Below are 15540 nucleotides of genomic sequence, written 5' to 3'. Positions count from 1 at the left end.
GTCAATATTTCCTAGCATATTTATCTCATTAAGCTCTGAGAAGTTAAGTGGTCACATAGGGAAAAGCAGACTATACTCAAGCTAGGTCTTCTTACTCCAAAATTAGGGTTCCTTTTACTATACCACTCTCTCCCATACACATTATTTATGTAAGTCTGAAAAAAAAATTCTTCTCCTTGATAGGAAAGCCTAACCTAATATTTATGTCTAGCCAAGAAGGACAAAAATCAGGAATTTAACTTACTGCAGTAGCACCAAAGCTATATACAGGCAAAAAATGTGTGTAGCCATGGTCATTGGCTAAGAACTGCAGCTGGGCTAAACTGAGTTTGAACTCATAAAAATCTGTTTGTGGGGTTCCTCAAATCCCACTTCTTTCAAGAAATCTTTTTAGGATCATTCCAGTCTGATAGCCCTAAATCGAACCTTCAGTTATATTCTGTCTTCTGTTCCCAATTGCTTGAGTGCTAATGTAACTCCCTGAGGCAGACATTACCCTTTCTCTTTCCCCACAGAATCAATGTGGAGAGCATAGAGGAAATGTTCAATAATTACTTATTCATTGATTGACTGAACTATTTATAGTAGAAACATGGTGGTAATGAGAACTCCTTGTTCTACAAAAGGCATTGGCCAAATGCTAAGGGATCTGGGATCAACCAGAACAAGACAGAGCACATCCCATTCTCCCCGAAGTAGTAAATAATATTAAAATAAATAAAATAAATTTAAAAAATTAAAATAATAACTTAATTCCCTATTACCTTTAGTGCCAAATAAAAATCTTCTGTTAGTATTCAAACTCTTGCAATATAGTCCTTCCTACCTTCTTTCTTCCCCATTGTCTGGGACCCCAAAACACCAACTTCCTTTTTATTCCACACCCAGGACACCTCCCAACTCTACTCTGTATGTTTAAGTGTCCATTATGCCTAGACCTCTCTTCCTCCTCACCTCTGCCGCCTGGCTTTCTTTAATTATCAGCTACAAGAAGCCTTTCCTGACCCCCTTCATATTAGAGTTTTCCCTTTAGGGAAAAATGGGTATGTCTATATATATATATATATGTGTGTGTGTATTTTGTAATGCTTTATATATACTTATTTGCATGTTGCAAGTATGTATTATGTAATAATATAATAAATGTTTATATATACATGTTTCTTTTCATTTGGTTTGAAGAAGAAAAAAAGAGAGAATTAGGTACAACAAGAAGAGATAAGATGACCTAGATTTGTTCTAAAAGAGAATAAGTGAGATTTGCAAAAGCTAAGAAGACCTCAAGGGAAGAGTGAAGTATGAGACATTTTATTTGGTAAGAATCTCCTGTAATCCATTTTGCTTATTCCCTAGAATTCATGAGTTTTGGCCAAATTAACAGCATAGTCATGTGGTAGGGGAAAGAAAAGACATTAAAGCCAGAGGGCCTCATAAAGAAAAGGACCAGAACTGAAGGAACAGAAGAAAGTTCAGCAGTAGGAGAAGCATGTCGCCCCAATGAAGTGGTGGGAAGATGGATCCTGATTTTGGTTTATGAGGGAACCAATGGTTTTGCTGTTCAAGTGAGCAGGGAGTCTACTTTCTTCACTTAATTTTGAAGTTAAGGAAACAGAAGATATGAGGATTATGTTTTCCCAAAGGATCTTGTTTTCTTGGTTTTCTTTAATTTTATGACTTTAGCTTAAAAAACAAAACAAAACAATGGGTCCATATAAATCTCATTCTCTCCCTTGTCTGGCTGTGTGTGTCTGTCTCCGTCCATCTTTTCCCCTCTATCTCTCCATGTATCTGTCAGTCTCTCTGTGTGTCTGTCTGTCTATGTCTCTTTCTGTGTCTGTCTGCCTCTTTGTGTTTGTCTGCATCCCTGTGTTTGTCTGTCGGTGTGTCTCTCTGTGTCTGTCTCTGTCTATGTGTATTGTCTGTCTTTGTGTGTGTGATTCTCTGTGCCTCTCTCTGTGTCTGTCTGTGGCTCTCTTTGTCTGTCTCTGTGATTGTCTGCCTGTCTGTTTCTGTGCTTGTCTGCATGTCTGAATCTCTGTGTGTGTGTGTGTGTGTGTGTGTGTGTCTGTCTGTCTGTCTCTCCACAAATTTTTTGCAACCTCTTCCAAAATGACTTATTCCTTAGAATTTGGAAAATTTCCTTCTCAGGCAAACTGAAAGAAATGTACTAGTTTATATAAAAAACATTTCATGAGCTTGGAATATGAAGCTGGAAAATATGAATCTATAAACGTCTATTTTATTTGAAGAATTTCTACAGTAAAAAAAAAAATAATAAAAGTCTTGGTGTTCTCTGCTTAGGGATAAGGGATCATGGAATTGGCACCATTTTTTTTTTTTTTTCAGTACAGTGTCAAACATATTAAAAATCTGGAAAAAATTCCTTACAGTCTTTTCAAGAAATGAAAAAGGAGACCAATGAAAATCTGCATGTCAAGTTTTCAAACATGTAGTAGTTAGTACTTGGCAGTGGGAGGGTGGGGCGGGAATGGAAGGTGGAGCAGGGAGGAAAGGGAAAAAGCTTCTCTATACTGAGTTCATGAAGTAACCACAAAGCATAAGGTATTCTCCATCTCAAATTCATAACCATATATGGAGGAGCTATGGAAATGTACAAATAAGAAGCATAAATTACAAATTAGCGACCAGCCTATAAAATATTTCCACATAGAAATAGTTCACAGTAATTCCCACAGAGTAATATTCTTTAAGGTGACACGACACTCTTGGTTATGTTTTTATGCAAGTCTACTTTAAAGACATCATTCCATATAATCAGGAGTCCAGTAGTAAAGAGGCCATTTGTTAAGGGCAGTGTACAGGGGTAGTTTCCAAGACTATAATGTACCTTTAGATCCAGGAGCTAGGGACATGTGGGAACTATTCCAGTGAGCTGGGAGGAATGTGCTATGTTATTTTTCTGCCTCAGATGTACTCTTAAGTGTACTATTTAATTTAACAAACATTTGTTAAGCATATACTATGTACAACATGATTAACAGTATGGTAGACTATCCTTGGAATGGAGGAAAAATCCTTCCTCTGATATCTACTGACCGTATAGCTCTCTCTGTATAACCTCTCAGCACTGACATGTAAATTTCTTGCATAAAAGTGGCCTGTCTGCACAGATAGAAGAGATCCTCTCATCAGAAACTCCCTACAGCTAAGAAGTCTTAGGTATGGGCCAAACACACAGGACACAAAATGAAAAATAAAAAGCCTCTCCCTTTAAGAGACTTAGAACTTAATAGACCAATATAATGTACACATTAAAAAAGTGAAAGGTAAAATGGGTTAGGGAAAAAGAGAATACCCCAAAAGTTCAATAAGGAAATTTAGAGAATAGGACCTTTCAGAAGAAGTCAGGGGAGAGAGTACAGGAGGCAACACCTAAATTGAGCCTTAAAAGAAGGGAAGAATTACAACTAACAGAGATTAAGGAGGAGGGACTAACAGTCATGGGAGATAGCCTGGGTGATGGTGGGAGAATTCAGGATAAGATCTGGAACAACTAGTTCAGTTTTAACTGGAATGTGGAGTAATGAAGAGGAGTAGTATGTAATAAGGCTGGAAAGGTTCCTCTTGGAACCTCTAGTTCCCCTTCACGCATAGCTAAAGTACCTTCTCTTACCAGAAGGTTTCCCTGATTCTCCCAGTTCTCAGTCCTAGTCCTATCCCCAATCCATCCCTTTTAACTATCCCATAGCTTTCTTCCCTTTCATGGCTAAAACTCCTTAAAGCTTTCTACAATCAGTGATTCTATTTTCTTTTCTTTTTTAAATTTACGCTCTTAGCTCTATAATTTAACTCCTGACTTCATCATTCAAAAAGAACAGCTTTAAGACTACCCATGCTCTATTAACTGCCAGATGTAATGAACTTCTCATACTCTTTGATCTTTCTTAGGTCTATAGCAGAGGAGATTTCTCTTCTTGCTTCCCTTTTTCTCTAGGTTTTGGTGAGACTGCTTTCTTCTCACTTATCTGTCTGGTCATTTCTTCTCAATCTCCTTTTTGATTCTCCAGCCAAATCCCCTTTACTTGGGGCATCTCCCAAGACTTTAATTTTGGCCCTCTTCTTTCCTTGTTCTACAATATTTCACTTGGTGATCTCATTAGATTCTATGGATTTAATTATCATCTCTATGCTGATGATTTTTCAGGGTTGCTTATTCTGTCCTATCTCTTTCTTAATCTCCAGTCTCCCATCTTCAATTATTGATCAAACATTTCAAACTGGATGTCTCAGAGACATATCAAATTAACTATGTCTAAAATTGAGCTCATTATTTTTCCTCCTAATCTCCTCCCCCTCTTAATTTCTTGTTACTATCAGGAATACTACCAGTTACATAGGCTCACAACCTAGGCTATTCCTCAATTTCTCACTCTCACTTACCTACTATGTTGAATCAGTTGTCAAATTCTGTTGTTTCTATGTTAGTAGCATCTCTAATATATACCACTTTCTTATGATATTTGATGGAAGTCTTCATCAACCCCCATCTGAACTATTGCAATAGTTTGCTAGTTGGTCTCAATTCTCTGCCCACTCCAATCTATCCTCCACTCAGCTATCAGAATGATTTAATACACATTTCTGACCACTTTACACTTTATTCCACTCCCAACCCCCACCCCTGCCCAAACACACATATTCAATAAAAATCCCTATTTTTACCAGGATCAAAAATAAAATCTTGTTTGGTTTTTAAAGACTTAACTAACCTGGCCCCCTTTCCCCCTTGCCTTTCCAGTTTTCTTATACTTTACTTTCTCCAAGTCCTCTATCATTCCTTGACACTGATGTTGCTCCTCACATAAGACACTCAATTTTCCAACTCTGTGTTGTTTTATTTTACTGGCTATCCCTCAGTAGGCTATCCCTCATGCTTGTAATGTTCTTCTTCACCTCTCTCTCCTGTCTTCCTTCAAATATCAATTAAAATTCATTTGAAAGTCAAGACATCATCCTCCTGATGTCAACGGTCCTCTTGAGAACAAAGAACAACAAAATCCTACCTTTTGAAAGAAATTTTTCTCAGTTCCTCCTAACATACTAGTGTCTTCTGAGATTATCTCAATTTATCCTATATCTATATTGCTTGTACATGGTTGTTTGCATACTGCCTCCCCCATTACATTACATTTCGACTCCTTGAGAGTAGGAGATATTTTTGTCTTTCTTTGTAGTCCCCAAATTTAGCTCTTAATAAATGCTTGTTAACTTGACTAACAACTTTCTTGAAGTAATGTATGTATATTTATAGATTCTTACATCCCATTATCAAATGAAATGATTTTATATATATATATATATATATATATAGTAAATATATATATATATTATATAGTAAATATACATATTTGCTTTGCAAATCTTAAATCTGTATGCAAATATGACCTATTGTTTGTTGTGTAGGCTTCATACTACTTATACTGTCAATCATCAAAACAAATATTTTATCTCTCTGTAGGTCTTCTATAGTATTTTATATCATTTACAATCGATAGTCACTGAAATGTGTCCATTTTTTTTTCCTGTTTCAGAGCCTTTGGGAAAAAGCTGATTGAGCTATTATCACAAAATCTAATTTGTTTTCCCTTTGCACTGGTCTACTTGTCTGCAAATACTGCATCATTTCATCCATCTACCTTTCTTTTGCAGAGTCTATTAGATTTTCACATTCTAACTTTGCAGAAGGCTTTCTCAATGTGTGTCCACTGGGCAAACTGTGAGGAATCTCAGTGATTTAACCCCCTGACACTTTGATTTTTTAGTTTTAGAATGTAAGTACATACCTCAGCTTTTCAGAAGGACATATTGTTCTTTAAAAAGCTTAGTCATTATTTTTCCTGATATCCACATGTTAGTTTGTCTAGAAACTGAAAATATTTTGAATAGAGTTACTTGGAATATTTGACTATCTGAAGATGTTAACTGAGTAATCCTTCAAGATACTACTGATGCAGCAGAAATCCAAAAGGTAGAGAACATCTAGATCAGGAATGCTTGAAAGAAATATTTGAGTTTTCTTTATCAGAGCCCTTATTTAAAATGTCTGCTGCTCTCTAGTCTAATATGTATCTACCATATGTCAGGGACTGTCCTAAGCACTAGCTATAAAAAAGTAAAAAAAAATTAAAATGCTTACTTTTTTAATAAGAAATATAGTTTTTGAATCAGTTTCCTATACCAATGAAATTACATATCCAGAAAAAAACAGGTGGGGGTGGAGATTGCTTATAGAGGTAGAAAAAATTTAAGGTTTTTAATCTAACAGAATGCTATTTTATTCATTACTTACTGGGGTTTCTTTTCTCTACAAGTCCTCTCCTTTTGTCAAGAGCTTTTGAATTTTTAATCTTGTGTGTGTGTGTGTGTGTGTGTGTGTGTGTGTGTGTGTGTGTCTTTGACTCCCTTTGCTGTCAGATAAAACCTATAGATTATCTCAGAATCCTGTTTTTAAGTGCATAACACAAAAATTCATAGAAGTAAAGAGGGAGCTAATTATATCAAAATACAATTATCCATCTATCAAAACAGGAACTTCACAGATTCCATGTCAAGAACTCCTTTATATAAATACTTCCTCTGTTTCTTGCCCCCATCAAAATTCTTAGTCTCAGGATCTGCATTCACACAAATGAGAACTTTTTTTTTTTTTTTTTTACAATAGTAACTTTGTTTTCAACTCATTCGTTTTCCTTTATTAGAAAAATACAAGAATATTTCAACTAACACATTCCTTGGCAATGAAAACTCCTTTATGACAAAATTAGCTATGTTATTAAATAAAGTTTTCATCAATCATATGAAGATGAGTTGGCAACCATTGTGTGTCTCAACCACAACATTCCTATTGAAATGCAGCAAAAATATCCCACTATGATTTCTATTTAAACTGCTTCTGGCTAACAGTCACATATAGGTTAAATAGTAGAAGGAGGGAAGATTAGCCATTTCTGTGATCTTCTAAATCATATCCTCTCTTTTCCCTTCTCTTCCCAAATTATCTCTCTTCACAAGTGTATTTCATAAGCATAATGAACACCTGTTATTTTTAACAAAATTGTCCCCATCCTCAAAACAGGAAAGATTCTGACTTCAATCACTGAGACTGATCATACAGGAGGGTCAGAGGTCTTTCCCTGCTAAGTGGCCTTCTGTTCTTCTGGGTAGATAGAGGGAGGGTTGACCCAGACAGGACTTTTGCTTGGGGTTGAGTGAGGAACCTAGGTCCTGCCAAAACTTCCTGCTTTTTCCAGGATCTAGTGCTCTCCCTGTTCTTACCACAGGAATCTGTCTTGACGCTTGGTTCCTGGTTCCTATTAAGAGGTAAGGACCCTTCCTTCCTAATTTAAGCAACAAGCATTTATTAGGCACCTACTATGTGCCAAGTATTGCACTAAACTCTCCCCTTCCCCCCAAAAAATACCACAACAGTAACAATAACAAAACCAGTTCTTGCTCTCAAGGAATTAATAGCCTAATAGGAGAAATGGTATGCAAACCATTATATTGAAGGTGTGTGTATTTAGCCAACTCTTGAAGCAAGTGAAAAGGCAGAAGATGAAGAGAAAGTATAACAGGCAAGGGAGGCAGCCAGTGAAAGAAAATGTCCAGAAAACTCCCAACTCCAATCTTATTCTTCCCCTCTATTAATTTTTTTCTCATAGGTCTCTTCTGTCATAGGTCCGGGAAGCCTTGTGGAACTCTTCTTGTAATAATAGACTTAAATACATACACATACATATATGCATATATATATATGATAGAAATTGATTATATTAAAGTATAATCATTAAAATGTAAAAAATTAAATTCATAGACATCAAATTAACAATCATTGATCTTGCTCAAGATACCAAGACGTATATTTTGTGTTTTTCAATATATTATACACCATTTTTGTTAGTATTTAATGAGCTTTTCATAATCTTCTACCCTCCTCCTTCTGATAGCCTGGAAGGACTATTAAGTGATTTAAATCTCCCAATAGGGAAGTTTCTAACAAAGAAATATTTTGTTGAAAAACATTCATTTTGTTACTAGGATACCAATGTACTATATTTCTGACTTTGTTTGGATATAGTGTAGATTTAATGATCACTTTCATGAAATAACAACTCAGGTGTAAAACTTCATTTGTTGAAAAGTTGATTAAAAATGCACGTATAATTGTTAATGATTTACAGTAATAGTTGACACATAAACTAGAAATCCCTGTCTCCCCCCTCCCTGTGCAGCTAATTCAAAGAGAATCATAATTTTTAAAACTCTACTTACTCATGGTTTTATATGCTCTTCTGTCCTTTGTTACAAAAACCCAACTATCATAGACCATTCTTCCTTCTGAAGCCACAGTCAACTCTGATAATTTCAGTGAGCTGCTATTTATTGCATTTCATCTTTACTTCTCTAACAGGAATAGATTTCTTTAATTAAGGTAATACTGCTGACTCAGAATCAGCAGATTCAATATTTCAATTCCAGCAGTGATAGTAGAAGTATAAAAATCCAATCCCTTTTGAGATTAAAGATATGCATTTGCAAGCTATCTGGCAATGGTTAGGCATGTAGCTATAGCTGTGAGATAGACCAAGGTCACTATCCCACATGGGTGATAAATCCATGATTTTTACTTTACAGCATGAATAAAGACCAATAGAGCCACAGATAAAGTGCTGTATTACAATTTTTCAAATTTGCATTTTGCAAATGAGGAAGTTGAGAATTGGGAAATGTTATAACTTGTCCAATATCATGCAAGTCATAAGCATGCAACAAATGAAATTAAGATAGTCATTAACCTTATTTCTACTTAAAGATTTTACTTCATAATCCCCAACATAAAACAAAACAAAACAAAAACCTGATCATCTTTTCAGGTGGTTATCTACAGGGGTGGAGATTTCTGACCCAAATCATTTGCTAAGGCAATCACAAGTGATGAGCTAAAAGTTAAGTTCTATAATCTCTCAATGCCTGGGTTCTATAAATTGATAATTTTGTATAGCCTCCAAATAATGCTGTAAATATCCTAATATTCTACTTTTGGTAGAAAAAAAGATCCCCTACCTCTGATTTAAAGGATATTACGGCCAATTAATAAACATTTATTAGAGCATCCTAAATGCAAGGCTTTTGGAGCCTACTTTCTAAAGGAGAAGACAAATAGAATAGATATAAGGTAACTTTGTGAAAGAAGCATTAACTAATGGTGGTGGTGTAATAGGAAAGGGTATATGTAGAAGGATCAGACATCCAAATGTTATGTTGCATATTCTAATACTTCAATTTTCGAATCTACACTGAGGCATAAGAATACTACAATGTCCTGTGAAAGTGGTTAGGTTATGAGAATATACTTTAAGGATCACAAACCATATAAAATTTTGGGTAAGCTTCATATAAAAACATGTATTACTTGTCTAAAACTACTCGGATTCAAATGCTGCTCTTGGATAAATCTTTCTGCTTTTCCTAGTACTTAAGTCCTTTAGCTGTTTTAAATGAATTTCACTCATGTGGCCAGCAACATTTCTTTCCTAAATCACTAAAACCTTATGGAAAAATATAAAAGAAATAGCAGTCTCTATTCTTGAGACAATAAAAATATATTTTGTGTTGTATCACTTAAATTCTAAATGAATTTAACAGCAAAATGGGCACACACTAAGGTTTCAGCCTCCTAATTTATTTATATTCATAATGTAAGAGTCTAGTTTAGAATCTGTCAAAACCTGAATGTGACCAAAACCAGAGGCTAGAAGAGGAATGCATGGAAAGCCAGAGAGAATAACATTGATTGGGAATAGAATGATCTTTCTTTGTTCCATATTTGTCTTAGTACTTGATGTCAAATTTCTCAAGAGGCAGCATTATACAATGGGAAGCTGGATTTGGAGTCAGAAGAACAAAGTTCAGATCCAGTTCTGTTACTTATTATGTGTACCAGTTTTGGCAAATCACTTACCCTCTCTGAACCTCAGTTTCTTCAAATAAAAATGAGGGAGGTTGCACCCCAACTTCTTAAATTGTGGATCATGATTTATGTGGAGTTTCATAACTGAATGTGGGACTCACAAAATTATGACTTATTATCAGCAAATGTTTATTTTGTATAACTATTTTAAATACCTATATGCCCAGAGTCACATAAAAATTCCTCAGATGAAAAGGGGTCAAAAATAGAAAAAAGTCTGCTCTAGACAATCTCTGTGGTCAACAATCAGGGTGGGAAAGCTTTTTGGAACAGAAGGAAAATTTGGCTCTGTTTCCTTGTGGGCAACCATCTGAATATAGTGAATTTAGAGCTGAAGTTGGACCAACAAAGAGAATTAAGTGGGAATTCCCATATTTCTGTGAGTTTGGCTTCTGAATCTGTTTAAAACAATCATGGCACTAGTGAGCAGAACCAAGTGTTCAGCACTTGGTAGGGGTAGGAGACTGCCTTTATTTTTACAAGGTCTACAAGCTAGAGTCATGGGACCTATGGAAGTACAGCCAGAGAATATGTTAACACCTGCAGAAAAGTACTTGTAAGAAACTGAAAATCAGCAATAGGGAGCTGAATGATTATTTTATGATGATTTCTATCTCTATGGCATGTTTCCCCTCAAAATTAAAACACTTATTAAGCATCTATTGTCTATTAAGCATAAAGCATTGTTCTAGGAATTCAAAGACAAAAACAATCTTTTCAAGAGGCTTATATTCTGGGGATAGAGGTGTGAGGTGGAAATGAGTAGTGAATTCATTTCAATCATGAAGGATGTACAAACTGTGGTATGGTGGAAAATGCTAGATTTGGAGTCAAAAGATTCATCTGGATTTGACTCCCAAAACTGTTTGATTCGTGAGAATTTCAGTTTCCTCAATAAAGTGGAGGTATTGAATTAGATGATCCCTAAAAGAACTAACTATAAACCTATGATCTATGTTACACAACCAAACAGTCCAAAAACTTGTGAGCGAATAGAGACGCATACCCATGCTATTTATCTAAAGCAAACTGCCACACTAGATGGAATGGCAAGGAAAAATACATATGAGTGTGTGTGTGTGTGTGTGTGTGTGTGTGTGTGTGTGTGTGTATCTGGTTCTTCTAGACATGTTCTTTGAATAGTGAAGATCAATGAATTTATAGCCTTTAGCTAGCTAAGGGAGAGAAATTTAATTAGGGCAGGTCAGACACCATTTCCCCCAATATATGTCAGCATTATCAGGTACTAATGACTGGACATTCCATAGGGACCTGCTGAACTTTGCAGATTAGCAACCTAAAAGTCCAGCATTAAGGAAAAACCAAATCTGTGATGAGGAATGATCCCCTATGAACTTTAGGTCAAGGACTGGAATGCAGCTTATCAACATAATAAATGGTTTACTCAATGTCATTGGCCTTTCCAGACATCCAAGAGATAACTTTGCCTCTTAAGGTTGCTCTACAAAACACTCTCGAATTCTGAGTGATGTTTTCCCCCCATTTGTTTATTTTGGTCTACCTGAGAATCTGAAGGATTATAGTTTAAAAGGGCAGGTATTCTGAAGCTCACTTGCAGAAGTCCTTGGTTATTGGTGGTTGTTACAAGGCTCTAGTAAGGACCACAGAAAAGAGAACATATTTCTTCTAAATGACTGAGTCTTGTGGATATTTTGAGATATGGGTCACCATAAGTTTGGCTCTAGGCTATAATGGTTGGGACTGGCATTGGGTTTAGGAGTGGCCATTAGGAGTGGTCACTCTAAAAGTAAATTTACCCTACAAGAGGAGGTTTTTACAGTGATAAGTTTTTCTTCCTGAAATTATAGTATATATCAGTACATACTCTGATGTAGCAGGTTTAAAGTGTCTTTAATTCCCCCAAACAGTTGGGTCTGCTGATATTATTAAGTGTTATATTTCCACTCTTATTTAATATTTATTAGTTTAGCACCCATAGTAAAAGTTGGTAATATTTAAAAAAAAAAAAAAAGAATAACAGCTATCATTTTTATGGCATTTTTGAGATTTCTAAAGCTCTTTACAATCTCATTTAATCTGCACAATAATAATCTTGTGAGGTAAATACTATTACTATCCTCATTATACAGACAGGAAAACTGAGAGGGGAGTGACTTACCCAGGGTCACACAGCTAGTAGTTCAAGGTAGGTTTTGAACCCAAGTCATTCTGATTCCAAATCCAATATGTTATTCTACTTGGCTGCAAATCATGGTTCTGACTCTCTAGGCCTCTTGCCTATGGATAAGGTAAAGGGGTTTGATATACATAACATATATAAGTAGCATAGATGTCAACATGTAGGTACCCTTTTGGTAATCTCAAACCTATTCTGTTCAATATTTGCCAAAAACTAAGGGATATGTCTAGATGACACCCCTATCCCTACGCAAAATGCAAAAAAAAAAAAAAATGCAATTCAGTAAAACAGTAAAGGAAGGAAAAAAAGGAGAAAGGAAGATAGAGAAAATGAAAGAAAACTTGTAATATAGTTAATATGTTTCCTATAACCATTTACAGATAATACAAAATAATTAAGGGGAATTTAGAAATATTTGAAGTATACCCCTAATTTTTGGGAGATGATATCATCCTCATAAAATATTCATTGGTACTCAATTTTAAGCCCCTCTAATCTAACCCACCCTTCATGTAAGCTACTAGACTAATCATCTTTATGCACAGGTATGGATATGTCTTTTCATAGCTTAAAAAACTTGAGTATTCTCCTATTGCTAACCTAGTCAAGTTCAGACTTCTTTGCCTGATAGTCAAATTCCTTCACCATTGGGAAACATCCTTTTCATTATGCTATCATTCCATCCTTGTCATGTACTCTATGCTTCAGTTAAATTATTTATCCTCTATTTTTTCCTACTTGTATGTCTTTTCTCAACTTATTCTCTGTGCCTATAAGTGTTCTCTTTCCCCAACTCTTAACCTGTTTTGATATTACCCACACATTACTACCCAAACCAAATATTACCTCCTCCAGGAAATCTTCTGTTATCACCCAGGCAGTCATGGATTTCCCTCCTTTGATCTTACAAATTACTTAGCTGTTCTGTAATGCTTATACATATTGTTTTATATCACAAATTATATCATATATTATTTTTATCATATATACATATGTAGTACATTTTTCTACTACAAGATAAGTTCTGTGAGGGTAAGAAGATTGTATTTTAGAACTTTTGTATGTCACCTAGTACCTAGCACAGCACTCTGCACCTGGTAATTGCTTGACAAATATTTGTTGAATTGAATCTTTTCATTTTAGTCACTTTGTGCTGCAGTGGGATGAAGCATGGGATTTTGAGTCAGATCTATGCTTGAAGACACAGGCTATGACCACTTTTATGTGTTTTGGATTATGAAGCTTTTGGGAGATCAGTTTCCTCATTTGTAAAATGAGGGATTAGGGCATTATAACCTCTAGGGTCTCATCTAGATCTAAGCCTATAATTCAACCTATGATCTGTCATGAATGAGACAACTCAACCAAGATGTTCAGATGAGGATGGCCAAGATGGTGGGATCATTCACTGTTATCCAGTGGACCTATAACATAGATCATATTGTACTTTTTTGTTTAAACTTTCTCTTGGATCATAAAAACCAGTAAATTTTTTTTGTTTGTTTGTTTCTTCACATAATGAATAAATCAGGCAGCAAGCCTAAAGCTCAGATTATACTCTAAGTAGTAGGACATAGCTGCCAGTCACCAACTGGCATGACATGCTGATGTGAAGCTAATCTGAGCCAAATTGATTCCAATAGTCAAACTTGATTGCATGAAATTTCTAGAATTATACAAACTATATTATTTCCCTGTCTCTCACCCCTCCACCCAGATAACCGACATTGGTTGTCATTTTAAGTACAGAAATATCAATTTATTGAAGGACTTAAGAACAAAAAACTGCCACTAGAAGTTTTTTATGATCTTTCATTTGTCCTCTTAAAAAGTGAGCATTTAATGCATATTAGTTCTTCTTGATACCCTACCATTTTTCACATTTTCATAGTTAAAAAACTAGCCAAATTTAAAAGACAAGAGCTTCCTTTCCCTTTCCCCCAAATTCACTTTCTGCTGGGGATTGCCAGGGGCTGGGAGGCCACCACATAATTAATACTGGTATTATGTCTCCAAAACTTACCTTGACAATAGCCTGTCTTTCTTTTCAAGTCACACTCACAGGAACTGCCCAACTGGGAGTTGTTGCTTTTTCCATGCAAAGCACAAGTAGTATTGGTGATTTGGCTCATGGTCTGAGGCATTTCCTGGGACATCTCCTTCCCTAGGATAGTCACCAATAAATAATCTGTTCTTCACCAGACGTAGACAGCCAAGACTGATATTAACACACGGAGAACCTGCATATGTGAAAATATTTATTCCTTCAGAAGAAAGTTTCCAAAGTTTTCCTAATTTTTTTTTTTTTTTTTTAATCAACCTCTACACAGCTACCTATGAAAAACAAAACCTCACTTAAGCTGTTTGGAACACAGTGACTCATTCTTTCAATCTAAAGTAAACTGAAGTGTTTTTTTTTTTTTTCTGTAATTTAAAATCCCCCCGGAGAACTTGTTTTCCACCTGTGCATGAAATCTGCCCTTTTTCTCTGGCTTTCTCCAGCTCCACTGGACATATACCTGAGAAAACTAAAGCAAATCGCTATGAAAAATACAACACTAACTTAAGCAAACAAATCGAAGTACTAAGCAGCAGAACCCGAAGACAGCTACTCCGAGCTCAGTCAAGCGATTTCTAAGCAAGGTCTGGAGTTGCCGGCTGTGACAGCTGAAGGGATCCTGTTTAACCGAGACTAGAGGTGGGCGGGGCTCAAGTAGGGTGAGGGTGATTAACGCCCGGAGGCGGCCAATAAATGGCTGAGTCCTTCGAAGAAGCTAGGACCAAAGCGGTCTCATTTGGGAAACTGCGTAGTCTTTTAATTGTAGAATTCTCAGAATTTTTTTGGACAAGACCGAATGCTAGGAGATCAAATCAGTGATGTGTATCAGGGGTGCTAGTGTGTAGGTGAGAGCACTTGGTATAAAGGCCATCTCTAGCAGTTGCTGTTTTTAATTTTCCCCACCCCCACTCCGAGATTAGTTGTGCTCCTGAAATTTTCAAGGAAGACCCCGCCGGGTTTTTTCAAGGAGAGTCCCGCCAGGTCTCGTTCGCTGTAGCTTGTTTTTCAAGGTTTCTAGTTCTAGTTCTGTCGTTAGAAAAGCAAATACCTCCATCTTTGACCTGTTTCCCCAGTTATGCACAAAAAGAAAGTATCTCCCTGGAGAGCAAAGCTTAGATAGTGGCTCCCTAAGTTTTTAAGTACTTCCTAAATTTCTCTGGGTTCTTTTAAGTGTTTTTCACCTCTGAAGTAATTTTCCCTGCTATCGTTTTCATTGCCGATTGAAAACACAAATTCTCGAATGCAAGACTCTAATCTTCTTGGACCTCACTTTCTGCATCTGCCAAATGAGAAAGTTGAACTGATTAGCCTCGGGGCCCTTCCAACTCT

General features: G+C 36.0%; 1 protein-coding gene across 4 annotated transcripts in view; it reads right to left on the bottom strand.

Moving 5' to 3' along the window:
* RANBP3L (RAN binding protein 3 like) overlaps positions 1-14870 on the bottom strand; it is a 57253-nt gene extending 42383 nt beyond the window's left edge. For 2 of the 4 annotated variants that reach the window (XM_074282643.1, XM_074282645.1), the window contains exons 1-2: positions 14716-14870; positions 14176-14392 (exon numbers count right to left, since the gene is read on the bottom strand). In XM_074282643.1, coding sequence (XP_074138744.1) covers positions 14176-14308 — 133 coding nt within the window. In that variant the 5' untranslated portion in view covers positions 14309-14392; positions 14716-14870. Of the gene's footprint in view, positions 1-8292; positions 8384-12131; positions 12251-14175; positions 14393-14715 lie in introns of those variants that run through there. The other 2 variants (XM_074282646.1, XM_074282644.1) reach the window with 2 other exon arrangements.
* Positions 14871-15540: the final 670 nt, after the last annotated feature.

Source organism: Sminthopsis crassicaudata, chromosome 1 (genome assembly GCF_048593235.1).
Source record: "Sminthopsis crassicaudata isolate SCR6 chromosome 1, ASM4859323v1, whole genome shotgun sequence".
In the NCBI taxonomy this organism is placed as follows: domain Eukaryota; kingdom Metazoa; phylum Chordata; class Mammalia; order Dasyuromorphia; family Dasyuridae; genus Sminthopsis; species Sminthopsis crassicaudata.
This window is presented reverse-complemented; position numbering and strand designations above follow the sequence as displayed.